This window comes from Equus przewalskii, chromosome 29 (genome assembly GCF_037783145.1).
Source record: "Equus przewalskii isolate Varuska chromosome 29, EquPr2, whole genome shotgun sequence".
Lineage (NCBI taxonomy): Eukaryota > Metazoa > Chordata > Mammalia > Perissodactyla > Equidae > Equus > Equus przewalskii.
In genome coordinates this window covers 46,669,409-46,695,658 of record NC_091859.1, presented here as the reverse complement: position 1 = coordinate 46,695,658, position 26,250 = coordinate 46,669,409, and the positions used below count along the sequence as shown (strand labels likewise).

Genomic DNA, 26,250 nt, shown 5'->3' with positions numbered 1-26,250 from the left:
GTGCACTGTGTAATTCCAGGGACCCCATTTAGTGTATTCTATGTGTTCAACCACACACAGCATCACTAAAATTTCCCTTTAAGTCACTGTTATCTTGGGCCTTTGTGATTAATGGCCAAATATTATCCTAATTGCTACAGAGTACAAATTGCGATCACCAGTTTAGAGAGAAATTTAGCAATATTTAATAAAACTGAAAATACACATATCCTATGATCGCTACAATATATTATCGCATTGGTTCTCAAAATATAGTCTGTCTCCAAAGACAGTGGAGTCTCCAAAGGTCAGCGAAGTCAAAATTATTTGTGTAATACTAAGATGTTATTTGCCTTCCCACTGTGTGGACCTTTGCACTGACAGTGCAAAAGCAATGGTGGGAAAAACTGCTGGCTCCTTGGCACAAGTCAAGGTGGTGGCGCCAAACTGTACCAATAATCCTCACATTCTTCACTGCCACATGCCTACAGTGTAGGGGGCGCAGTTTCACTTACGAATTTTCTTGATGAAGCAATAAAAATTAATTTTTAATTACTTAACAATTCTTCATATTCAGAGTGATGACTAAACCCCTACACACTAAGATACTGTGGTTGTCACCACCACTTACACAACTGTTTAAGTTGGCAGCTGAACTAACCACTTTTTTCATGAAACACTTTTTTACTTGAAACAAAACTGACAAACTATGGTTATTCGCACTTGGGTATGTGGCAGACACTTTCTCAAAAATGAATAAAGTGGGGCCAGCCCCGTGGCCAAGTGGTTAAGTTCGTGCTCCACTTTGGTGGCCCAGGGTTTCACTGGTTCGGATCCTGGGCGCAGACCTAGCACGGCTCATCAAGCCACACTGAGGTGGCGTCCCACACAGAACTAGAAGGACCTACACTAGAATATACAGTATGTACTGGGGGACTTTGGGGGGAAGAAGAAAGAAAAAGAGAAGATTGGTCACAGATGTTAGCTCAGGTGCCGATCTTTAAAAAGAAAAAAATGCACAGAGTGAGCATATCACTTCAAGGAAAATAACTGATGGTATTTGTTGCCAATGATAAAATTTGAGTTTTAAGTAAAAATTAGAATTTTGGAAAACCTGTGTCCATCACCATGAGCTTTAAGTTTCCCAATACTTAAATATTTTCCTGATGAACTTGGTGGTAACATTAACAAGTATGATTTTTGGGTATTACATAATAAAGTAAGTCAAAATTTGGAGGAGCTACACAATTCAGTGAACTGATGTTTTCCAAATGACCAATGAATGCATGATGTTTCAAAATTATGCATGAGTAAAAGACCCATTCAGCGTGCAAGATAGACCAATGGATTTACATGTAACAGAAGACAAAAATTCACTGATAAGGTTTCAAATTCCAAATTGCAACTAACCTTTAAGAAACCACCCCTTGTCAAGTCTTGGTGTAGTTATCAACAAAGATCCACAAGTACCTGAAAAAGCTATTGAAAATGTTTCCAACTACACGTCTATGTGAAACTGGATTTTCTGTGTATATTTCAACCAAAACAACATATAGCAAGCGACTGACTGCAGAAACAGATATGGGGAACCAGCTATCTTCAACTAAGCCAAATATTAAAGAAACTTACAAAAACGTAAAAACAATGCTATTATTCTTAGATTTTTATTTTATAAAAGTTATTTTTATAAGAGTATTTATGTTAACATGTAAGGATTTATCATTTTTTTTCAGCAAATTGATGTAATCACTTATTTTTATTTTCAGATGTACATCATATTTCCAATTCTGTGTACATCATGTTCACCACCTGAAAACTAATTATAGTCCATCCCCTCACATGAGAACTGATCACCCCTTTTACCCTCCCCACCTCCCCCATGGTAACCACCAATCCAATCTCCAATGCTATTTTTTGTTGTTGTTGTTTTTATCTTCTACTTATGATTGAGATCATATGGTATCTGACTTTCTCCCTCTGACTTATTTCACTCAGCACAATACCCTCAAGGTTCATCCATGTTGTCACAAATGGCCAGATTTCGTCATTTCTTATGGCTGGGTAGTAGTCCATCGTGTAGAAATACCACATCTTCTTTATCCTTTCATCCCTTGATGGGCACCTAGGTTGCTTCCATGTCTTGGCTATTGTGTATAATGCTGCAATGAACGTAGGGGTGCAAGTATCTTTATGCCTTTGTGTTTTCAAGTTCTTTGGATAAATACCCAGCAGTGGAACAGCTGGATCATATGGTAGATCTATCCTTAATTTTCTGAGGATACTCCCTACTGCTTTCCATAGTGGCTGCACCAGTTTGCACTCCCACCAGCAGTGAACAAGGGTTCCCTTCTCTCCACATCCTTGCCAGCAATTGTTGTTTCCTGTCTTGTTAATTATAGCCATTCTGACCAGAGTGAGGTGATACCTCATTGTAGTTTTGATTTGCATTTCCCTGATAGCTAATGATGTTGAGCATCTTTTCATATGCCTGTTGGCCATCCATATATCTTCTTTGGCGAAATCTCTGTTCAGATCTTTTGCCCATTTTCTAACTGGATTGTTGGTTTTTTTGTTGTTGAGCTGTATTAGTTCTTTCTATATTTTGGATATTAATCCCTTATCTGATATATGGTTTGCAAATATCTTCTCCCAATTGTTACATTGTCTTTTCGTTGTGTTGATGGCTTCCTTTGCTGTGCAGAAACTTTTTGGTTTGATGTAGTCCCATTTGTTCATTTTTTCTTTTGTTTCCCTTGCCTGGTCAGACATGGGACTTGAAAAAATGCTACTCAGACCAATGTCAAAGAGCGTACTGCCTATGTTTTCTTCCAGAAGTCTCATGGTTTCAGGTCTTACATTCAAGTCTTTAATTCATTTTGAGGTTTTTTTTGTGCATGGTGTAAGGGAATTGTCTACTTTCATTCTTCGGCATGTGGCTGTCCAGTTCTCCCAACACCATTTATTGAAGAGATTCTCCTTTCTCCATCGTATGCTTTTGGCTCCCTTGTCGAATATTAGCTGTTCATAAACGTGTGGGTTTACTTCTGGGCTCTCAGTTCTGTTCCATTGATCTGTGTGTCTGTTTTTGTGCCAGTACCATGCTGTTTTGGTTACTATGGCTTTGTAGTATAACTTGAAATCAGGGAGTGTGATACCTCCAGCTTTGTTCTTTTTCCTCAGGAATCCTTTGGCTATTTGGGGTCTTTTGTTGTTCCATGGATTTATCATCATTTTAAATGAATAAACAAATTACCATACTTCTTCAAGGATTCAGGCAGAAAAATCAGGCTGGACTCAGAACTTTTCAACTGCAATATTCAAGGACTAGGACACAGTGGCATGATGAACTGAAAGCTGTGAGGGAAAGCAACAGTGACTGTGGTAGGCTGAAAAATGGTCCCCCCAAAAGATATCCAAGTACTAACACCTGGAACCTGTAGATGCTACCTTGTTTGGAAAAAGGATCTTTGCAGAGGTGATTAAATTAAGGATTTTGAGATGAGGAGATTATCCTGGATTATCCAGGTTGGCCCAAAATGTGATCACAAGTGTGCTTACAAGAGAGGCAGAAGGAGATTACACAGACAGAAGAGGAAGCAATATTGACCATGGAGGCAGAGACTGGAGTGATGCAGCCACACACCAAGGAATGGGTGCAGCCATCAGAATCTGGAGGAGGCCAGGAATGGATTCTCCCTTCGAGTCTCCAAAGAGAATGCAGCCCACACCTTGATTTTGGCCCAGTGATACTGATTTTGAACTTCTGGTCTCCAGGACTGAGAGAGAATAAATTTGTTGTTTTAAGTTACCAAGGTTGTGGTAATTTGTTACAGTGGCAATAGGCAACTGACAGTGACCCAAGAATATTCTACCTAGTCAAGTTGTTATCCAATCACAAGCATATGGATACTAATTGAAGTCGTGGGCATAAATGAGACCAATCAGGGTTTACAACCCCAACAGACCCAACACATATCAAATACTTTACAACCCTTCACCTCCTGGAAAAGAAATTCAAGACATAATCTATCAAATATATTTTTTAAATCAACATAACGGACTAACGAAGAAAAATATAGAGACTGGGGCCAGGTCATATACATGACAAGTCTATTCCAGTACATTCTTATCTTCTCATCAAGTAAGATGCCAATGAGTCCAGGCTTCATTCAGCCAAGAAAGCACAGTTACAACTATTTCCAGCACTTTAACCAAAACACTGAGTCCAGAATCCCTTTGGAGCACACCCTAGTCGATAAATTTGAAGTACAGTTAATTCTTGGCTTTCTCGCCTCATAATCCATTCCCACACACATTCCCCCAGATTTTTTTGCCGATATAAACTGGAAATAACCTTTCTTTTAGTGTGTCTTTTTTGGGTTCTTCTGAAAGCAGAGCCTAAGACAAAGACTTGGGTATAAGTGGTTTGTTCAGGATATGATCCCATGAAACAGAAGTGACAGAGGGGGACAGTGAGACAGGAAAGGAGGTATCAAAACATAGCAGTGTGTTCCTGAGGTTACTGCTCTGGGTAACAGCACTTTGACTTCACCAGGACCTCCTGAGAAGTATACAGGATGCCTCCTAGGGTTGTCCAACTATTCATCCACTGACTCCTGTCTCCAGTCCCTGAGGTTGCCCCCAGAGACCTAAGCTGTGTTGGTAAGCAGGCCAAGTGGGCTCCTGTGGCATCAGAGAAGCCCTGGGGCAGATGGTGCAGAGACACACAGCAGGTGCCAGAGAGGCAGCTCTGTAAGTCCACTGCAATTAAAGGTGTGATGAGGGCATCAGTCAAGACACCAGCACTTGCACCCCTCAGATCTACTTGGGCACCATATTAAGTCCGTTCTGTCATGATTCTTTGAGGTGAAGGCTGGTTACAACCTTTACAAAAGACTTAATATAAGAGGGTTAAAACAAATACAGTCCCCACTGCTGCAGCTGCTCTTGAGGCTGTAAGTGCTATTTATTATCTCCCTTCTCCTCCACCTGTCCTAGACTTCCCTCATCCTCAGCCAACATCACAGCTAGCTTACATGGCTTGCCTGATGGCCTTACCCAGATCTCCATCCCTGAGGGGTCTGAGCCCTTGGCTGCCTTGCCCTTGGCAGGCTGTGGCTGCTGAAAATGCCTTTTCACTGTTGTCACTTGGCATGGAAGCAAGCAGACAGACCCAGGTGAAGCCTCCAAGTGCCAGACCAAATCCTGATTGCCCCATTAATTAGCAGCAACCCTATCTCCTCGTAATAATCAGGATCAATTATCCCCTCCTTCTCTGCCTGCTGGTCCACCAGCATGAGGAGTTCAAAGTGGGTGGAATTCGCAGATTCAGGTTCAGCAGAGGTGTCCTTCCCTGGAAGCAGTGGAAGACCCCTCATGGAAGTGTTCCCTACCTGGAAACCAGGGGCTTTAATCCAGCAGACCTTAATGCTGTAGAGACACAATGTGCAAATAATACAAGTGGAGCACAGAGAATGATGGTGACAGAGAGCTAATCTCAACCCCTGGATTCTTGGACCTGTGTCTTTGTTCCTGGATCCACATATTCTGTCCACTGGAGGCACAGCACCATATACTGGGCTTTGATTCAGGTTATATACCCCAACTCCTCAGATACATCCTAGAGCTAGGACTTAGCTAAGTCTTTAAGAGATCATTACATCTTTCAGTTAGACTGACTGCTTGTAGACAAGGCAGGATATTAGAGAAGCAGTGGATCCCTTGGCAATCCATACACCATTGTACCTCTTTCACTGTAAAATGAGTTTCTTGGCCCAAAGTGATGTTATACATGAACTCACGTTGGTAAATCGAGCATTCTCTAAGCTCCTGAATAGTGATGCCACTCAGACATCGTGGATCAGAAAGGCAAACCCGTACCCAGAGCATGTGTCAATTCCAGTAAGATGAATTAATGCTCCCTCCTGGGTGGAAAGGATCTGCTGTAACCACCCCATCGCCAACTCATCCAGGGATGGTACCATATCAGGAGCTCAGCACTACTCTTGGCTGCTAACAGGTCAGAAATTCAGCAGCAATAATAATTAGATAAGCCCTGATAAGAGACCCCGTGTTGGTGGGCATAAACTGCAGTCCTACCACGATGGCACTCCAGTCATGGGCCTGATGCACAAGCACAAAAGGACAGAAGCTGGCTGAGCTTTATCTAGCCCCCTTTGTTGCTCAGTGACCCCTCTGCAGTGAGTATTAACATGAGGCACAAAGATTCACAGCCTTGTGATCACTCGCAGAGATCCATCTTCTTTCCCAGACCTCCTTGTCTCCAATATTCCCCTCCTGCTTTTTCCAGGTGCCTGACCAACTAGCAAGACATCTGTCACAACCCAGATGTTCATGTGCATCTCTTCCTTACGCCACTACAGTGTCCACTCCACTCCCTCCCTCCAAAGTGGATATCCAAGCATACTGCTTGAAGCTCCGCCCTCTGGAGGATTTCTCATTACTGTCATTTAGAGCCACCCTGAGAGGGACTGCAATGCAGCAATGGTTCATCTTCAGCTCATACCAACACATCAAGCTGATCCATCTCTGAACCAGACCTGAATTTTTCTTCCTGTCTGCTAAAAAAGAGGCATCGGTGCAACAAGGTAGGAGATGTGGAGGCCACAGCCACCTCTTCCTATAAACGACTTGTGCCCTCTATACAAGCTTGGGTCCTATCCTTTTTCATTGTGCCATGAGTTGCTACTGAGCCTGCCTAACCTATTGGTTTGGTGGGTCTGTCAGTATCTGGCTCAGGTCACATGGTCATTTGATGCCCCATAATCAGGCACTCAGTCTCTACTTGGGTCCAGCAGTGTACCAGGAGCTGCTTTCAATTGCTGAGTAGTTCTCCACTGCAGTAGGCATCGTCTTGCTTCAGAATCCTAGGAGTGTGCGCTGCAAATCTCCTGTTACAGCCTGCCAAAGGTGCCATGCAGGGTCCCTACCTACCACAAATAAGCCCAACCCTAACCCATTGGTTTTGCTAAGTGGCAAGGGAACTCACCCTCCAATATGGATCTTCAACAGAGCCCTCCTTTACTCTGGGCCCCACTCAAAACTAGCAGTCTTCCAAGTTACCCAATAAATAGGTCAGAACAGTATTCCCAAGTGTGGTACACACTAACTCCAAAATCCCAACATGCGTCAAGCGCTATGCCTCCTTCTTTGTGATAGGGATACCAAATGCAAAACTTGTCCTTATCTAAGAGGTGATGCCCTGATCTGCCCTACAATGCTGCACCCCTGAAAACTTCACTGATGACAGGCTCCAGAACTTCTGAGGGTTTCTCTCTCACCCCCTGACATGAATTGTCTTACCAAGGACAGAGCACTTGTCACTTTCTTCTTCATGGTGTCCAACTAGCATGATGTCATCAATGTTATGTGGAACATCCAGATGAACAAGGTCTCAATGGATTATGTTGTGACAGAGAGCAGGAGTGTCAAAACAGCCTTGAAGCAAGACAACGAATATGTTTGGCTGTCCTTCCCATATAAACGTGAACTGCTGTTGGAAATTTACTCTTTATTACTGGAAATTGAAAAGAATGTTAACCACATCAATAATTGCATTATTAAGTGCCAGAGATGCATTAATTGGTTCCAGTAAAGATACCTCATCTGACACAGCTGCTGTGATTGGAGATACTACTTGGCTAAGTCTGTGGTACACCACCATTATTTACTTGAATCCATCTGGATTTTGCAGAGACCATTCAGGTGAATTGAAGGGGATGTAAAGGGGACAACCACTTTTTTGTCTTCAAGAGTGACACAACCTCTGCAATCCCACCTGAAATGCAGCATTGTTTCTGATTTAGTATCCTGGAGGGGGTGGCAGAGGGATGGGGAGTTTCAGGGGCTTCCACTTTGCTCTTCCTACCATAATCTTTCTTATTCCACAGATAAGAGATCAATGTACAGGCTCTTCCTACTGCTACATGTAATCATCCCAAGTGTGCACTGGGACCAGAGAAGTAACCACAGGACATGGGTCAGGATTCCATTTATCACCTGACTTCCATAGCCCCTATTCTAACCAGTGGCTCACGATGCTTCAGGTACCCTGGCATAAGTGTCAGCTCAGATCCTGTATCTAACAGTCCTTGAAAGATCTGGAGAGTCGCTTTTGCAAAGTCAATTAGTTGCTTTGTTAAGTGGCTCTAGATCCCTTTGGGGAAGGACTGGAGGAGTATGTTTTGTATATACTTATCGTGGCATTGTAGAATCCTTCCTGGAAGGGACCAAGGTCCTTTTCGACCAGTGAGCTCTAGGTGTCAAAACTAGATTTAAATAGAGTGAGGGATCGTGATTTTCCACTGCAGCAACTGACATTCGCCTTCTGATCAACAACTCTTGATGTCTTTCTGGTTACTCAAATCAAACAGCTCTAGTCAGCTGCCTACCTATTTCACCCCAAAGAACACCATGGTCCAACAGGCACTGCCACAGATCCCTGTGGGTCAGGTCATGCTGGCTGCCACTCCAGTCTGGGGCAGAAGCAGAAATGCAGAAGACGAACCTCAGGCGGGACCCCATCAACGTGAGTCTGAGCGCTCTTCGGTGAACCAAGGAGACGCGGTGCGGCCCCGGGTGTCTGCTCTAAGGTGTGAGCCTACTCCTCCTGGGAGTGATTCTGTAATTGGTTCTAGGTCTAGAGGCAAGAAGGGGAGTAGAGTGGGGTATGGAGATGTTAGTGTCACTCAGGGCAACAAGACCCACCTCCCAGAGTTGCGCTCCAATCCACTCGGCGGTGACTAGGGATTTAAGGGTTTTGGAGCCATCGGGATTGTCCCAAGGGTCCCGATCTTTCATTCACTCATCAGCAGATATTTACTCGGCACCGACCGTGTGCCCCACACTCTCCAGCCCTAGAGGTGAGTCACACACACGTTCTCCTCCCCTTGGTGTGATACGCACTCAGGGCTGGCCACACTCAGTGGCTCAACTCCTTGCTCCACTGTCCCGCCCACTCCCCTACCCAGGCGAAGGCCCATCTTCCCTCACCGGCAGTTTCCGGGGCACACCTACCCTTAAGCACTCTGCCCGCTCCACTCCCGCGGAGAGACCAATTCGCACGCTAGCCGCGGACACGCCAGCTGCCCATGTGATTTGCCCACGTGACTTACCCACGTGACACGCTGCAGGGCGGCAGGCCCAACCCCTCATGGCGCTTCTGATTGGCCCACGCTGTTTCTTAGTTCCGGCTCACAATCCAACAGCAGCCTGCCTTTCGAGCGGCCCCGCCCAGAGAGAGAGGCCATTGGTCTTAGCCCTGAGCAGGGGCGGGGAATGGCGGAGACGCGCGGAATCTGGCCTTCGGAAAGGGCCCCCGGACCAGGCACACGGAGAGAGCCGAGCGGCGCCGCAGAGAGCCGAATAGAGCCGGAGAAACCCGAGTGTGACCGGAAGCTCAGGTTAGCCGGAAGCAGAGCCGAGCGCAGCCGGAAGAAGCCGAACCCGTCCGAAGTGGGCTGAGCTCGGCTGGGCGTTGGGCCCGGCCAAGCCCGCGCTATGGCGGCCGAAGGGACAGCTGCGGCCGGAGGCGGGGCTGTCGGCGGCCGCTTGGCCAAGGACAGCTTGCTGCGGTCTAAGTGCCCCGACGCGGCCTCGAACGCGCGGCGCGGCTCAGCGCGGTCGCGTGACGCCGAGCGCCGAGCCTACCAGTGGTGCCGCGAGTACTTGGGCGGCGCCTGGCGCCGAGCGCGGCCGGAGGAGCTGAGGGTTGACCCCGTGAGGTGGGAGTTCAGAGGTCAGGGGGCGTGTGCGGGCGGGAGCGCCGAGGGTCCCAGGCGGCTGGCCGGGGGCTGAACGCGCTGCCGTGGCTTGCAGCGGGGGCCTCAGCAACCTGCTGTTCCGCTGCGCGCTGCCGGACCACCTGCCCAGCGTGGGCGCGGAGCCGCGCGAGGTGCTGTTGCGGCTGTACGGGGCCATCCTGCAGGTGAGGGCCGGCGCCGGCCCGGGGGGCAGGACCCCGAGGCTCGGGCGGGGCCTTGTCCGCTCCCGGGACGGCGTTCCAGGCAGAGGACGCGCCGGCTGCCGTGGGAGGAGAAGGCAGCCCCTCCTGTGTGTCGGTGCCGGTTTGCCTCCGGCCCCTTTGCTGTCCGTCTTCCTTCAGGGCGTGGATTCCTTGGTCCTCGAAAGCGTGATGTTCGCCATCCTCGCAGAGCGGTCACTGGGGCCCCAGCTCTACGGAGTCTTTCCAGAGGGCCGGCTGGAGCAGTACATCCCAGTACGAGCCCAGCCCGGCCCTGACCTCCCCAAGGCACCTCCTTCCCCAGCCCCTAGCCCCCTTCCCAGTGTCTGCCTTCACATCCCTCGCCCCAGGTAGGGAATTTTCCCCAAGACCCTGACCTCCCCCCATTCCGCCACCCCGCTCCCCTCCTGCCCCAGCCCCCTCACCACCCTGATAGGTTCCTGGGTGCAGAGTCGGCCCTTGACAACGCGTGAGCTTCGAGATCCGGTGTTGTCAGCCGCCATTGCCACGAAGATGGCCCGCTTCCACGGCATGGAGATGCCTTTCACTAAGGAGCCCCACTGGCTGTTTGGGACCATGGAGCGGTGAGTCAGGGGCCTCCTCAAGGCTCCTGCACACCCGGGCTGAACCCTCATGCTGGCACTTACCACCCTGGGCTGTGACTGGCTGCGTACATGACTCTGTCCAGCCCTCCACTTGTGTGGATCAGGTGTCCCCGGGTCTAGCATGGTCTCACAGAACAGGCTTCCAGACGTTTGCCAGACAAGTCATAGTGACAGGAAAACGGGTAGGATAGCCTGGCCTGGGGTAGATAGGAAAGGGGTGGGGAGGGATAGTAGGATGACTATATCCTATTCTTTGGGCTTCAGGTACTTAAAGCAGATCCAGGATCTGCCCCCGACTGGCCTCCCCCAGATGAACCTGCTGGAGATGTACAGACTGAAGGATGAGATGGGCAGCCTCAGGTGAGGGCAGGCAGGATGGCGAGCAGAAGAGCACAGGGTCCTCCCCAAGATTTGGTGAAGGCTGGGGTCAGGGAGGGTGGCTCTGACCCTCCTCTAGTCACTGTTGCTCAGGACCCATGCCCCTGTTTCCCTGCAGGAAGTTGCTAGATTCTACCCCATCACCAGTGGTCTTCTGCCATAACGACATTCAGGAAGGTAAAACATGTCTTGAGTTTCCCAGCCTAAGGTGAGGAGGCCCAGAGGGCCCTGGAGTGACCAGAATCCTACCACATTCTCCTAGGGAACATCTTACTGCTCTCAGAGCCAGAAGATGTCGACAGTCTCATGCTGGTCGACTTTGAGTACAGCAGTTATAACTACAGGTGAGGGTGAGAGGACGGCTTCCCATAGGTCTGTTCCCTCAGTACCCTGGAAAACAGACCTAGCTTTCATCTGTGCATCCCAGCCACCCAGGGTATTTAGGGACTGAGTATCCACCTTATTCCTTCAGGGGCTTTGACATCGCGAACCATTTTTGTGAGTGGGTTTATGATTATACTCACGAGGAGTGGCCTTTCTACAAAGCACAGGCTGCAGACTACCCCACCCGGGGACAGCAGGTATGTGGGCTAGAGGCTGGGCAGCAGGACCTGGCCTATAAGGGATGAGGAAGGTGAAGTTTGAACGAAATGATGAGAAGGGGTGTTAACTGGGAAATGCTCCACAGTCTGCTTATTTCCTGACTCTCATCTGTTGATGTCAGCTTCATTTTATTCGCCATTACCTGGCGGAGGTAAAAAAAGGTGAGACCATCTCCCGAGAGGAGCAGAAGAAACTGGAAGAAGATTTGCTGGTAGAGGTCAATCGGTGAGGAAAGATGGGTGGGGTGGGGGTGGAGCAGGGGGCAGAGGAAGATGCAGACAGTCAGACTCACGGGGCTACAGGTAAGGGTGCAGTGCAAAGTGGGGGCAGGGAGCAAGGATGAGGTATGAGGCTGACAGGGAGGGACAGTTTGAGAGTGGTAAGAGTCAGGACAGGGTAGGGGTTAGGGCAGCGGGGCTTGACCAGCCTCGAGGAGGGGATCCAGGCAATGCCAGATGTCCTCTGAACTCTACTTTTCTGTACCTTCAGGTATGCTCTGGCATCCCATTTCTTTTGGGGTCTTTGGTCCATCCTCCAGGCATCCATGTCCACCATAGAATTTGGTTACTTGGTAAATAACCTGGGGTGGGGGGGCTAAGTCGGGGGAGGGGAAGCAGCAGGGGCATCTGTTCTCCAGAAAATCTGGGCAGTCCTGGGTGGCCTATGGGCAGGCTGAGTGGGGTTGGAGTGCTAGTCCCATGCCTTCTCACTGACGTATGTGATGGGCTTCCTTCCCTAGGAGTATGCCCAGTCTCGGTTCCAGTTCTACTTCCAGCAGAAGGGGCAGCTGACCAGCTTCCATCCCTCGTCCTGACTCTCTACCTCCCAACTCCTTGGATTTCTCCCGGAGCCTCCAGGGCAGGACCTTGGAGGGAGGGGCAAAGAGCAGGAAGCCCTGGGGACTGGGCTGAGCCCCCCGGAGTCAGACTGGGGTTGAGGAGGCTGACCTCACCCCAGGTTTGAGCAGGTCCTCACTGCAGGCGAGCGGGCGGGAGCCCCTGGGCTGTGTACCTAAAGACAATAAACAAGCTCGTTCCCTCACACTCTGTCTTAGCCCTGCTGGAGTGCAGCAGAAAGTACCAACCAAGAAATGCACATAGATTGACAAAGTGACCACTGCTCTGAGCCTCAGTTTCCCCTCCTGAAAAGTGTGGCTGCTTAGTGCTTCTGGGCTTGAAAGTGGTTAAGGGTCCTCTCTGCTCATTGGAACCAGCTGCCCTCCTCACTCCCTGGCTCCAGCTTAGAAGTGATAAATATTAAGAGGACTTGGGTGGGGGACTGGGGAGCATTGGGGGTACAAAGAGGGCCTGGGGTGAGACTGCCCAACCCTGAGCACTGGAGATCAAGGGACAGACAGCACAGCTGACACACTGATGACCTTTCCCCTACATTTGGCTATTTTTAGCTCTAATGCAGCCACCCTCACGTGAGACCCTTTGGCCCCCCCCCAGGTTCCCAGACCTTTGAGCAATCTTGGGCTTGCAGAAACCCGACCCCCCCCCCATTTCCACCACCGAGGGGAGGGGATTCTGGTTGCCGCCCCCCATCTGTTTTCTCAACCCAAATTTGGGAGTGGGTGTCAGGTTCCCAGTGAGGGCGGGGCGTGGATGGTCAGTCCTGAAGGACGTGGGGACACGGGCCAGAGCGACTGGCCCCAGACGCGGACAGGAGCAAACCCAAGCCGTGAGTGGAGTGGGGGGCAGCACAAGGCTACCTACTTTTCTCGGAGTCCTGGGGCGGTGCACGGGGCGAGGTGCGCGCCGGGATCCCATTTGGTCGGGGTTGGGTGGGGGGTCCTGGATGGACTCCGCTTCCCGGGGCGCCTCTTGCCCCCACCCCAAGGCCGCCCTTTAGTGTCCTCCGGGCTCGTGAGGTTTTCAAGGCCCCGATTCTTGCATCACTGCGGCGGAGCCTCCCTGCAACGCCGGCACGGCGGTTCAGCGGCCGTTGGCGGGGGCTGGGGGACCAGCCACGGGCGTGCTAGGGGTGGGCGCTGGCGAGCGGGGCGGGGGGGCGGGGGGGGGGGGCGTGGGCGGGGCGGGGCCTGGGCGTGGCGGGCGGCCGAGGGCCAGCTGACCTGAGCCGCCCCGCACACCCTCCTGCACCCTCCTGCTCCCTCCCAGGTGCCAGCCAACCCCCAGGATGGCGGAAGCACACCAAGCCGTGGCCTTTCAGTTCACGGTGACCCCAGATGGGGTCGACTTCCAGCTCAGTCGGGAGGCCCTGAAACACGTTTATCTGTCCGGGATCAACTCCTGGAAAAAACGTCTGATTCGCATCAAGGTGGGCGCAGGGGGTTCTCCTGGCCCCTTCCTCCCAGCAGGTGCAGAATAGAGCCTCCCAGGGAGGCAGAGGCCAGGTGTCAGCTGCTACCCCATAGTCAAGGTCCTTCACTCACACCTTAGCTGGCAGTTCCGCTGGGTGATAGGCTCTACCAGTGCAGAAACCAGAGGGGTGCTCAAGGTGTGGAGGGGAGAGGGGTGTGCAAGAAGTGACAGTGCAACACAGTGAGTAATTGGGCACTGCAGGTGTGGCAGTGTGGAAGAGGGAAGACCAGGCATGAAGGAGGAATAAGAACACAGCAGGTGAGGAAGGGAGAAAGCCTCCCAGGCAAAGACCTGGACCTCATGTGCCTGCTTACCACAGTCCTTCCTGCTCCATAAGTGTGCCTGTTTCTGACCCCACAGAATGGCATCCTTAGGGGTGTATACCCTGGCAGCCCTACCAGCTGGCTGGTTGTCATCATGGCAACAGTGGGTTCCTCCTACTGCAACGTGGACATCTCTATGGGGCTAGTCTGTCATATCCAGAGATGCCTCCCTGAGGGGTAAGAAGCGGGGCCAGGAGAGAGGGTTGGGTGGGCTGCAAGGCCAGGGTTCCTGAGCTGGGCTGATACAGGACAATAGCCATTGGAGGTCATAGGGGCAGCCTTCCTTGGGGACCACCATCATCTCAATCCCACGTTCGTAAGTGGTATACTCAGATGTGAGTGTGCCCAGGGAGCTTCTTCTTTGACGCCTCCCCCAAGATGGCTCACAACCACCAAGACTGCAGAGTCAGAATTTCCCCAAGGCTGGCCTTGCGTGGACCCCCTGCAGCTCTCTCCCTTTCTGTGACAGATGTGGCCCCTACCAGACACCGCAGACCCGGGCACTTCTCAGCATGGCCATCTTCTCCACGGGGGTCTGGATGACGGGTATCTTTTTCTTCCGCCAAACCCTGAAACTGCTTCTTTCCTACCACGGTTGGATGTTTGAGATGCATGGCCAGACCAGCCACTTTACCAAAGTCTGGGCTGTGAGTAGAAGCCAGTGAAGGGGTTTAGGCATCTGGTTTGAGACCCCGGGCGAGCCTCATTTAGGGTTCTGAGCTGAAGGGGAGGGGCATTTGGGGCACTGGTCCCTGGCACGTGGTTTGTCCTGATTCTGAGGATCTGGGGCCCAGCTCCACAAGTGTTTGCTAATTTGTTTCCATTCTTTCCTCTGGCTCCCACTCCAACACTCTCTGCTCTGTACCCCCAGATCTGTGTCCGCCTTCTGTCCAGCCGGCGGCCCATGCTCTACAGCTTCCAGACATCTCTGCCCAAGCTTCCCGTGCCTAGTGTGCCGGCCACAATTCAGCGGGTGAGGCCTGGGTTGGGCATCCCAGTGGGCAGAGTAGGCTGGACTCAGAGAACTTGTCCAAACATAAGGGTCTATCCCCTGCAAAGAGTGGGCTTGAGAGCAATGGGCCTGGGGTTGGAAGAGGGTCAGGACAGAGGTAGCCATTACTGTCTGGCCCCCACACTGACGATAACCTGGCTGGACAGTACCTGGAATCTGTGCGGCCCTTGCTGGATAACGAGGAATATTACCGCATGGAGATGCTGGCCAAGGAATTCCAGGACAAGACTGCCCCTCGGCTGCAGAAGTATCTGGTACTCAAGTCGTGGTGGGCAACTAACTATGTGAGTTTCCCTTCCTTGACTTACTCTCGCCAACCTGTATCCTGGCTGCCCACACCCTACCCTTCCCCCCAGCACTAACTTCCCTCTCGCCCATAGGTGAGTGATTGGTGGGAAGAGTACATCTACCTCCGAGGCAGGACCCCCCTCGTGGTGAATAGCAACTATTATGTCATGGTAAGAGCCAGAGCCATGGGCGCTCTTGTGCGCTCAGCTTTGTCCCCAGCTCCAGGTCTCAGGGCAAAGGACCTGGAGAACAGCCCAGAGTCCTGGTGACAGTTTCCACCTGCAAGTGGGGGTTCTGGAGTGAGGTCTGAGGGAAAGGGAAGATGAGGGAGATCCTGGAAGAATCTCCAGGAGTCTTAGCAGCTTAGGGATGATGGGGATACTGAGGATCGGAGAATCTAGTAGACCCATCACCTGACACTGTCCGCTCTTGAAGTCCCTGAGGCTCACTGCCCTGCTCAGCTCAGGCTCCGTCACATCCTTCCTTGGTTCCCTCACTGGCCTCCCAGCCATGGGTTCCAACTGTCTTGACACCATTACCAGGGAGCTTCCTTAAACATGCCTTCCTTGGTGTCACTCTTTGGATCCAGAGCTGCTTCTGTTAGAGTCAGGTGGTCACTGTCTGCCCCTGTCCCATGTGACTGGCCTTCTCCTGCTCCCAGTACAAACCTTGCATAGCCAACTGGGTCTTCCTGCCACCCAGCCATGGTCTACACCATGCACCTCTCCCCTTTCCCACGGTCCAAAGCACACTCTGAGTAAGATGCTGGAATCCTCCTCCTCCACAAAACTGTCCCTCTAGAAACTTATATACAACTTGTCTGTACCAGAGGTTTTAAGCTGCTTTTTAGTGGTGGGAACCACTTTCTTAAAGCAAAATAAACAAAACAGGAGCAAGTGAAATAGGTTATGGAAAAGCAGCTCAGGCCAAATCTGGAGCAGAGGAGTGACGTGATGAGTTATGCATTTCATGTCTGGCAGTTCACTCTGACAACATACGCAGGATGGACTGGGGGGTGGGGACAAGACACCTCAAGTCCTCTGGCAGGGAGACCCAGGTGACACCCTGGACAGAGAGGTGCTGCTCTGCACACCTGTCATAGCCACCCTGAAGGCTCTGCTCTCTCTCTGTAGGACTTTGTGCTCGTCAAGAACACAGATGTGCAGGCAGCCCGCCTGGGAAACATCGTCCATGCCATGATCATGTATCGCCGTAAACTGGACCGTGAAGAGATCAAGCCTGTGAGTTGTGTTAGGATTGAGGGCACAACAGGGAGAGGAGGCCTGCCTCTGAGCCCTGCTGGGCATTCCCTCCAGGTGATGGCCCTGGGCATGGTGCCTATGTGCTCCTACCAGATGGAGAGGATGTTCAACACCACCCGCATCCCAGGCAAGAAGACAGGTACTGGGCACCCATCATGGGGCCATTGGGATGGAGCCCCCTCCCTCCCAGCTGTGGGCCCACCATGGCTAGATGCCCTACTATGTGCTCATCAGCAAGTGTCCTTGGTGACTCAGAGTTGTGTAACTGTGGAAAATAGTCAGTTTGTGACACCTGCTATTTACAGGCACAATGCTAGTGCTGGGACCCTGCGGGGTCCCTCCCTTCCAGGAGCTCACAGTGCAGGGGAAGGTAGTCTCCTTATAAAGAGCTGCAGGAGGTGTGCTGCTGCCCTGTGGCGCTTACAAGACGCCCTTCAAGGAGCCCATAGAGGAGGTCGGGTGGGCTCAGCGAGGGATCTTGCAGGGGCAGCAGCCTGCGTTTCTGACACTGGGACAGTTTGTGTAATTTTCTTGAGCTTCAGTTTCCTCTTCTATGAAATGCCTCATAGGACTGTTGCTGCCATTAAACGAGAGGTATGGAAGCGCCCAGCACAGGGCCTGGCTTAGTGCAAATGATCCTGCCCCCCATACTGGGCAAGGAAGGCCCAGGCAGAGGCCTGGCAAAGCAGGGTCCTCATGGGTCATCGAGTGTGCAGTTGGTGAACCCGTACCAGGGTGGAGTCGGGGGAAGGGCGGTGCTCCCTGCTGCCCTGCCTTGGCCTGCCCACTGGCCTCTGTCGCAGACGTGCTGCAGCACCTCTCGGACAGCAGACATGTGGCCGTCTACCACAAGGGCCGCTTCTTCAAGGTGTGGCTCTATGAGGGCTCCCGCCTGCTCAAGCCCCGAGACCTGGAGATGCAGTTCCAGAGGATCCTGGATGATCCCTCCCTGCCTCAGCCCGGGGAGGAGAGGCTGGCGGCCCTCACTGCGGGGGGAAGGTATTGGGGCCTGTGGGCATGGGCTGTCCTGGCTGAGGTTCATGGCCCCATGAAGAGAGGAGCTCGGCCCTGCATGCTGCCTAGAACTTGAGGCCGGAGGCATGAGCAAGGGAGGGGCATGCCGGGCATGTAGTCCTCTGTCCAAACCTGGACCCCCGGTAGTGAGGGACACTGATGGCAACTTCAGTGGGGTAGCTGCCAGAACCCGCTGCACCTCTGCCCATCTCTAACAGGGTAGTGGTTACGTGGGGGTGCACAGAGGATGGGAACACCTTCCACGATCACTTGGCAATCCCCCCTCACCCCAACTCCAGTCCCTGGGAGGTACCTTGGCCCACAGCCCACATTGACCCCACTGCTCACCCTGCTCTTGTGCCCCTAGAGTGGAGTGGGCGCAGGCACGCCAGGCCTTCTTTGGCTCTGGCAAGAACAAGGCTTCTCTGGATGCCATCGAACGTGCTGCTTTCTTCGTGGCCCTGGATGAGGAGTCTCACCACTACGACCCTGAAGACGAGGCCAGCCTCAGCCTCTATGGCAAGGCCCTGCTGCATGGCAACTGCTACAACAGGTACAGCACCAGCCCTGCACACGGCCCCGCTGGGCTTCTCCACCTGCCCTTACATCATTGTTCCCTCTTCTGCTCCTGCAGGTGGTTCGACAAGTCTTTCACTCTCATCTCCTTCAAGAATGGCCACGTGGGCCTCAACACAGAACATGCGTGGGCAGACGCCCCTATCATAGGGCATCTCTGGGAGGTAACAGGCCCAGAGAGGGTTCCTGCAGGGCAGGCTCAGGGGGCAGAGGGTAACGAGGACAGCATCTCAGTGTGACCTTCTCCCTGCAGTTTGTCCTAGGCACTGACACCTTCCACCTGGGCTACACGGAGGCTGGGCACTGCATAGGCAAATCGAACTCCATGCTGGCACCTCCTCAGCGGCTGCAGTGGGACATTCCTGACCAGGTATGCAGGACAAGAAGGGGCAGGGACAGGCATGTGAGAGTGACAATTACCTAAGACGCTCTGCCGCCTCCTCCACTCTGGCCCAGCCCCACTCTCAGGGGGAAGGAAAGGAGCTTCTGAAGGGACAGGTCCAGACTGGCCACAGGATGAACAGAGATCCCAGGGCCATCTGGTGGTTAGAGAGAGATGTGAGGTGGGAGCCTCATGTCCACGCAGCCCCTGTCAGCACCTCCCTCCTCCCCACAAAGCCCAGCCTGGCCTTTGGTGGCTGATGCCCTTCAGGTTGTCCTTTGTGTCCCCTCCTCCTGAAGTGTTGAGGTACACTGAGGCTCCCCAGCCTTGCCCTTCATCCATTACCCAAACCTCAGGCCTCCTAGACATGACCCTGAAGTCCTGCTTGGAGAGCTCTGCCCCTAGCTGACCCTTTCCATGTCTGAACAGTGCCAGGCAGTCATCGAGAGTTCCTACCAGGTGGCCAAGGCACTGGCAGACGACGTGGAGTTGTACTGCTTCCAGTTCTTGCCCTTTGGCAAAGGCCTCATCAAGAAGTGCCGGACCAGCCCTGACGCCTTTGTGCAGATCGCCCTGCAGCTGGCTCACTTCCGGGTAGGAGCCCTGCCAGGCTGCTGAGCGGGCAGGCAGCACCAGGGCCCACCTGCCAGATTCACCCCTCTGTGTTCCCCAGGACAGGGGCAGGTTCTGCCTGACCTATGAAGCCTCGATGACTAGAATGTTCCGGGAGGGACGGACCGAGACCGTACGTTCCTGTACTAGCGAGTCCACAGCCTTTGTTCAGGCCATGGTGGAAGGGACCCACATGGTGAGCCCCCCATGGCCACATGGTGAGGTGACACCTCCACCCCTAGGGGGTCACGGCCACACTGTGAGGTGATCCCTCCACCTCCTGCCCGCCTTGAGGGTCGGGGCTACTCTTTACTGCTTCACTTCTGCCCCCTAGAAAGCACACCTCCAAAATCTCTTCCGGAAAGCTTCTGAAAAGCACCAGAATATGTACCGCCTGGCCATGACGGGGTCTGGGATTGACAGGCACCTCTTCTGCCTCTACGTGGTCTCCAAGTACCTGGGGGTCAGCTCTCCTTTCCTGGCTGAGGTCAGTGTTGTTGACAGGCATGTCTTCTGTTCCCGTACCCTCTCCTAATGGATCTCAACCTGTTTACTGTCTGGCTGGCTGGCTGGCTCCCCTGAAGTTGCCCTGGAGGGCTGGGGCCAGCTTTTCTGCTCCACACCGCACCCAGGCCTGTGGTCCTAGCACTGAACAGGAGCATTCCCTGTAGAGCTGGTGTTCTTGTGAGTGGAGAGGTACAGAAACGTGTGATATGTCAGGTGGTGACAGCGCTCCTGAGAAAAGTGAAGAGGCTGCAGGGAATCAGGCTGGGCAGAGTCCAGGTAGAGGGAACCTCCAGTATCCAGACCCTGAGGCAAGGGTATGTGGTGTGTGAGGAACAGCAGGGATGGAGGGGGCAGAGCCGAGGGAGGGACAGGGTTGAAGGAGGGGAGGTCAGAGGGACTGGCAGGTCACATGGGCCTTGAGACTCAATGGAGGGTTTTGTGCAGATGCTGTGGTAGTGAAAACAGACCCTGGGGACCAGGGGCAGCAGTCAGGAAAGTCCTGCACTCCATTCATTCCTGCATCCTTGGCCGGGACACTGCCTGGCTCAGGCACCACCTGTGAGCAGGTGTGCGCTGAGTGCATGGCATCTGACCACTGCGGCCTCCCTGTTGCAGGTGCTCTCAGAACCCTGGCGCCTCTCCACCAGCCAGATTGCTCAATTCCAGATCCGCATGTTTGACCCAGACCAGTACCCCAATCACCTGGGCCCCGGCGGTGGCTTTGGCCCTGTAAGTGCCCTTGAAGAGGGCAAGCAGGCAGGACCAGGGCCCAGGGGTTTCAGTGGAAAGTGCGGGGCATTGAGGAGGTCAGACCAGAGGCAGGAACACAGCCCTGGACCTGCCCTATGTGAAAACAGAGGGTAGTTGTCGACCCCGGCGGACAGGTGCCTGGGACCCCACCCATGCTAACCCCTGCTGGAGTGTGACCATGTCCTGTGCTGGTCTCCCTTCTGAAGTGTGCTTCTGGGAGAGTCCAGCCCGCCCACCAAGACATTCATGTGGGCTAGTATGTCAGGGAGCTAGAGATGCCCTGGCAGTGATCTTGATTCTCCTGAGGGAAACATGAGGTCCTAGATCCCCAGGTGGGGTATGGAACTGCAGGGGGCAGACCTCTTTGATGTTCACACTGTTTCCTGGGGGTGGTCCTGACCTCAGGAAAAATGCAGCGTCTGGGGGTGGGGCCCCTTGCTGCAAATCTTGTGAGGAGAGCATGGATAACATCAGCTTGCCTCATAGATCTTCTAGGTTTGGTTTACCTGTTCTTCTTCACCCCTTGTGCTGCCCTCAGGTAGCAGATGATGGCTATGGGGTTTCCTACATGATTGCAGGAGAGAATACCATCTTCTTCCACGTTTCAAGCAAGTTCTCAAGCTCAGAGACGGTAAGTCTCTCCTGCTCCCACTCAGGCCTGAGGAGGGGGCGCCGTCCATGGCCCTGTCTGGCTGGGATAGAGTCCTTGCTTGTGGGGACAGAGGGGTGGGGGGCTCACCTGGAGGCTGGTCTTAGCTCTTGGCTCCCACAGAATGCTCAGCGCTTTGGGAACCACATCCGCCAAGCTCTGCTGGACATCGCTGATCTTTTCCAAGTTCCCAAGGCTGACAGCTGAGGGCTGGAAAAAACACCAGCTGCCCTTTCATCCCCAAGTTGTGGAGGAAGGGGCCTGTGGTCACCTTACAGGCACAAGGAGTGGCCGTGCACAGGTGCCCAGGTTCCAAGGACAGCTCTGGCAGCAGGATCTCCCCAGGCAGACACTGCTCCCTGTGGGCCAAGGTGGTGGAGGTGGGGTTGGAGCAAGTAGGGAATTTTGATTTTTTTTTTTTTTGCTAGATACCAATAAAAATAAGGCTGTGTAATTCTCTCTTAGCACTTAGGTACCTGTGTTTTGCTTGAGAACTAGGAGCCCCTCTCCCTGACCCAGCTCAGGCCAGAAAGGGAAGGGAAGGGCTCGGCTGGGAGAATGAGAGAGGCTTGTGACCTGCTTTGAAATGTACGTCTCTGCTGAGGTCACTGTCCACACCCACATATGCACTTGGAACAAATTCTTGCTTCAGAACCTTCACCTGTTCCCTGGGGCCACTTCTATTTGTTTGTCTGCCAGAGAGTGGGGCCCACCTTGCCTCCTCCACGCACAGGCATGCCCTCTGCACCCCTCTGCACTGGAGCACAGCCCTGTGAAGGCTCCTCTCAGGAATAAGGAGGAGCTGCAAAAGTAAACACAAAATAATTTTTATAGAAAGTATACACAAGTACTCAATTACTATTGCTGCATGCTTGAATGAACTAGATCTCAGCACTCTGCTAGGTGCTGATAACCCAGAAGTGAATCAGATATAGTCCTGAGCCTTCTCTTAGGAACCAGTGTTTTTGAGCACTGCCATCTACTTGGCTCTGTGCTGGGGATTCAGTGGTGAACAAGGCACCACATGCCCACATAGAATCCACTGCTGGGTGAGGCAAGCATGGATCAGGGGATAGAACGGCTGGCAGAGAAACCAGGAGGCTTTTGGAATAATCCATTTAGCAAGTACTTATTGAGTGCTGCAGTATGCTGGGCACTGGGATATAGCAGTGAACAAAACTGGCAAAAAGAATCTCCCTGAAGGGCTCAGAGTCTAGTGAGGGAGACAGGCAATAACCAAGAAGAATGAGTAAAGTACATAGTAAGTCAGATGGTAATAAGCACGAAGGAGAAGTCAGTACAGGGAGGGAGCAATGGAGGTGGGTGGCAATTTCAGACAGGGTGGCAAAGGCAGGCCTTCCTGTGAGGGCCCTTTGACTCAGACCTGAAGGAGATGAGGGCAGAAGCCATGTAGGTATCTGAAGGGCAGAATCTTCCTGGCTGAAGGGAAAGCTAGAGCCAAAGCTTCAAGGTGGGAGGTGCCCGCCGCGATGGAGGAACGGTACTGTGGCTGGCATGGAGTCAGGGAGGGAAGAGCAGGAGGGGACAGGTGGAGTGGGGTGGGTGGCACGGGCCAGACTCTGGCTTCTCTGAATGATGGGGGAAGCCATTGGAGTTTAAGCAGAGGGTGACATAATCTGTCCTAAATTTTAATGGGATCACTCTGGGCATAGTAAGGACAGAAGTAAGGAGACCTATCAGAGGGTACAGCTCATGATGGTGGCAGAGTTGGGAGAAATGATGGGACTTAAACTAAGGAAAGGAAAATCAGGAAGCTAAGAACATCAGAGGTAGGACTGACAAACGTGACAGTGAGGCATCAAAGATAACTCACATCTTCTCTTTTGGGTGATTGGGTGATTAAATGAGATTTTTAGGGGCCAGCCACGTGGTGTAGTGGTTAAAGTTCGGCATGTTCCACTTTGGCATCCCAGGTTTGCCTGTTTTGGATCCCAGGCGCAGACCTACACGATTCGTCAGCCATGCTGTGGCGGCAACCCGCATATAAAGTGGAGGAAGACTGGCACAGATGTTAGCTCAGGGGTAATCTTCCTCAGCAAAAGAAAAAAAAGATTTTTAAAATGTTGAGTTTGATGTGCCTATAAGACATATTCGTGAAAATGTCTCATAGACTTTTGAAAGTATAAATTGAAAGTCAAGGAGACCTAGGCTCCTGATAACAGCTTTGAAGGTAGGTAAAACCCTGAGAGCACATGAGAAGATTCCCAGGGCAGAGGTTCCTAACCTCTTTTGGGTCTCCATGAGACGCTTAGAAAAGTATGTCTATGCTCACAAAATGTTACATCAGAGTTTTCTTGGGCTTCCAAAAGAGTCTTCATAGACCTCTGCCTCTTGGGGTGCCTTCCCAAGGTAACCTACCCTGGGAAAGTGTCTGGGTTTTGGTAGGCTTTTGGGCACATCAGCTCGCCCAGCCATGGGAGAGCAGTGGGCAGAGTTTCCGACAAGCTGGCTTTTAATTAATGTTGAAATTCAGTCAAAGTTCTTTTATCTGATTATTCTTGGTTAAAATAAGAGGAGAAACCAGAGTGCTGAACCAGGATATAACCCTCTGGTGACAACCACTGGACCCAGATAAGCTCCTTGTGCCCCATGGGTTTGCAGATCTGCACTAGTTAAGACTAGCAGCCATAACAGATAAGTCCTGAAATCTCAATGGCTTAACCCAATAGAATTCTTGCTCAGTTGGCTGAGACAGAGACTCTGCTCCATAACATTATTCAAAGACTTAGACTGACAGGGGCCCTGTCTTCCTCAGATAGCTCAGAAGTTGCCTTAGGCATCAACATCCATCAGGTACATGGGGGAAGAGAGAGACATAGGGTCACTCGTGGGAGGCTTTTATGGACCTGACCTGGTAGTGATACACAGCACTTGCATCCACATCCCACTGGCCAGGACTCATACTGCAACTGGGCTGGGAAATGTAGTCTGGCTGTATGCCCAATATATAAAGGAAGCATTTGGTGAACAATTAGCTGGTTTGGGATGCACAAGGGCATGGGCAGACCAGACTGACATTCCCTGGCTCCCTGAGAGCCCATCCTTCCTGCCCTGGGCTCTGCAGGGTGCTTCAGATATCCCACCTCCATCTGCTGGGCAGAGTCCCCTCACATACCACCCCAGCTCATCTCCTCTGAGTCTCCTCTGCCCCTCACCAAGAACCCTGAGCCCCAACCACACTCTCTTTTCCCTAAAGGAGGCAGGCTCATCCGTACCCTTGCCTTTGCCTTCACTGAACCTTCTGCCTGGAATGCTGGGCCCTTTCTTAGCCTCTCAAATTCCTACTCTTCCCTGAAGCTGCCTTCATTACCCATCAGAGTTATTCCTGAGTCATGTTTTTTTGGGCACTATAACTGAAATCAGTTCTCGGAAGTCTAGAAGAAATTATTGGAAGTATGCAGGGTGACTCACAGGTGGCAAGGGACAGCCAGAGAACCAGGTTGGGAAGGGGCAGGAACCCGGAAGCTTGGGGAAGGGGTGTGGTCCAGGCAGCAGACTCCTCAGTAGATAAGCAGCTACTCACTCTGTGCCCAGAACTATCTGGCTGATCTCTAGCTGTTTCTCCTGGTGTGCAATCAGTCTGCTAAAGATCAAAATCCCTGAGAGAAAATTCAGTGGGTCCTATGTTTGTCAGGAATCTCAAACAAAAGGTGTTCAAGGTCTGAACTTAACAACCTTCCAAATTGGTTTTGCTCCCACTTTCCCCATCTCAACCAGTAGTATCATCCTCCAGCCACTAACCCATTCCCTCTTTCTCCCTCACTTCCCACATTACCAAGCCCTGTCAACTCTTCTAAATGGCTTGACTCTGTGTACTTCCCTCCTCCATGACCACCACCTCCCTGTCCACACCTCCATCATCACACACCCAAACAACAGCAATAGCCTGCTCCATTGCTGTCCTCCATCTAGCAGCCAGAGATACCTCTTCACCATGTCATTCCTCTGCTTATCACCCTTCTAAGGTGCCCCTCACCCTCTAAATGAAGACTGAGCCCCTTGGACTGGCCTGTTGAGGTGAGAGGACCAGAGCTTTATGTGCAGCCCCTCTAGAGTTGAGCACCTCCCTCACCTGTCCTTGCTTGGTAATTTGTGCTTCCACTGCTGGAGGCCAGCAGCACCTGGCAGACCTGGCCTGGACCAGCGTTCACACTTCCCAGCTCAGCACTTGGGCCCTTACCTCATCTTCCTGAAACTCTGCTTCCTCCCCTGTAAGACAGATGTAATCATGTCAGCAGCGCATGGTGGTTGTGAAGGCTGCAAATATTGGGGCACTTGGCTACTCATTCAACAAATGGTTAATAGCACCTGCTATTAACCATTAACAAGTGTTGTCCTGCACACTGGGGACACAAGGGTCAAACAGACAGACAGGGCCCTCTGTGTATGGCCTTACGCCCATGGAGCCAAGGAGAGGAACAAAACTGTCACAACTGGAGGTGCCCTCTCATCTCAGCCCTATTCTCCCACAACTTAGGCCCCTCCTCAACCCAGGCCCTCGGCCTATCAGAGACCACAGGCCCACGTGCGGACCAGCAGGGGGCAGGTGCGGTCACGTGCTTTCAGCCCGCCCCTTCCGCTCCACAAGCCTAGCCAATGAGGGCGAGAGGCCAGCTCCGGGGGCGGGTCTGGTAACGGAAAGGGGCGGGGCGTCCATCTGACCAGCCGCCTCCTCACGCCACCCGGCGGGGGCGGGGGGCGGCCCCGGAGCAGGACACGGTGCAGGCAGAGTAGGAGGTGAGCTCCCTGCGCCCCTGCCCGGGGAGACAGCGTCCCAGGGCTGCACCCACCGCCTCACCCTAGACCCCTCACTCCGCTTCCTCACCTCCCACTCCGACCGCTCACCCTGGTCCCCTCACCCCGCACACCCCAGCCCTCACCCCGGTCCCGTCACCCCGCACTCCCCACCCCTCACCCCGGTCCCGTCACCCCGCACACCCCACCCCTCACCCCGGTCCCGTCACCCCGCACACCCCACCC

General features: G+C 52.5%; 3 protein-coding genes across 23 annotated transcripts in view; 2 read left to right on the top strand and 1 right to left on the bottom strand.

Moving 5' to 3' along the window:
• The window catches only part of MAPK8IP2 (mitogen-activated protein kinase 8 interacting protein 2), a 31,064-nt gene extending 21,967 nt beyond the window's left edge, over positions 1 to 9,097 (bottom strand). The window contains exons 1-2 of the mRNA XM_070599367.1: positions 9,016 to 9,097; positions 8,507 to 8,638 (exon numbers count right to left, since the gene is read on the bottom strand). The gene's annotated coding sequence lies outside the window, so the exon portion shown is untranslated. The remainder of the gene's footprint in view (positions 1 to 8,506; positions 8,639 to 9,015) is intronic.
• On the top strand, positions 8,632 to 12,590 carry CHKB (choline kinase beta). 4 transcript variants are annotated; one of them, XM_008540652.2, is made up of 11 exons: positions 8,632 to 9,722; positions 9,817 to 9,925; positions 10,103 to 10,216; positions 10,412 to 10,545; positions 10,831 to 10,926; positions 11,063 to 11,121; positions 11,207 to 11,288; positions 11,417 to 11,525; positions 11,669 to 11,772; positions 12,037 to 12,118; positions 12,287 to 12,590. In XM_008540652.2, exons 1-11 carry the CDS (start codon positions 9,499 to 9,501, stop codon positions 12,359 to 12,361), a joined length of 1,188 nt encoding a protein of 395 aa, XP_008538874.1. In that variant the 5' UTR covers positions 8,632 to 9,498; the 3' UTR covers positions 12,362 to 12,590. The 4 variants fall into 4 exon arrangements, with proteins under 4 accessions (XP_008538874.1, XP_008538873.1, XP_070455471.1 ...); XM_008540651.2 differs by lacking the exon at positions 11,669 to 11,772; XM_070599370.1 differs by having other exon boundaries at positions 9,817 to 10,216.
• Positions 12,591 to 12,983: 393 nt separating this feature from the next.
• The window catches only part of CPT1B (carnitine palmitoyltransferase 1B), a 35,422-nt gene continuing 22,155 nt past the window's right edge, over positions 12,984 to 26,250 (top strand). For 3 of the 18 annotated variants that reach the window (XM_070599351.1, XM_070599350.1, XM_070599353.1), the window contains exons 1-18: positions 12,994 to 13,300; positions 13,671 to 13,830; positions 14,235 to 14,374; positions 14,667 to 14,844; positions 15,069 to 15,170; positions 15,356 to 15,493; positions 15,590 to 15,667; positions 16,631 to 16,738; positions 16,814 to 16,898; positions 17,329 to 17,758; positions 18,141 to 18,326; positions 18,408 to 18,513; positions 18,603 to 18,719; positions 19,161 to 19,325; positions 19,405 to 19,539; positions 19,678 to 19,830; positions 20,466 to 20,579; positions 21,139 to 21,231. In XM_070599351.1, the coding sequence (XP_070455452.1) occupies positions 13,155 to 13,300; positions 13,671 to 13,830; positions 14,235 to 14,374; positions 14,667 to 14,844; positions 15,069 to 15,170; positions 15,356 to 15,493; positions 15,590 to 15,667; positions 16,631 to 16,738; positions 16,814 to 16,898; positions 17,329 to 17,758; positions 18,141 to 18,326; positions 18,408 to 18,513; positions 18,603 to 18,719; positions 19,161 to 19,325; positions 19,405 to 19,539; positions 19,678 to 19,830; positions 20,466 to 20,579; positions 21,139 to 21,231 (2,634 nt within the window). In that variant the 5' untranslated portion in view covers positions 12,994 to 13,154. Of the gene's footprint in view, positions 13,301 to 13,670; positions 13,831 to 14,234; positions 14,375 to 14,666; positions 14,845 to 15,068; positions 15,171 to 15,355; positions 15,494 to 15,589; positions 15,668 to 16,630; positions 16,739 to 16,813; positions 16,899 to 17,328; positions 17,759 to 18,140; positions 18,327 to 18,407; positions 18,514 to 18,602; positions 18,720 to 19,160; positions 19,326 to 19,404; positions 19,540 to 19,677; positions 19,831 to 20,465; positions 20,580 to 21,138; positions 21,232 to 21,372; positions 21,714 to 23,183; positions 23,742 to 25,839; positions 26,008 to 26,250 lie in introns of those variants that run through there. The other 15 variants (XM_008540649.2, XM_070599366.1, XM_070599365.1 and 12 more) reach the window with 15 other exon arrangements.

Excerpts from the sequence above, each read along its gene's own strand:
- CHKB (XM_070599369.1), top strand. The coding sequence starts at position 9,499 with ATGGCGGCCGAAGGGACAGCTGCGGCCGGAGGCGGGGCTGTCGGCGGC. Across the intron at positions 10,927-11,062 it reads GATGAGATGGGCAGCCTCAG|GAAGTTGCTAGATTCTACCC; the intron begins GTGAGGGCAGGC and ends GTTTCCCTGCAG. Across the intron at positions 11,122-11,206 it reads CCATAACGACATTCAGGAAG|GGAACATCTTACTGCTCTCA; the intron begins GTAAAACATGTC and ends ACATTCTCCTAG.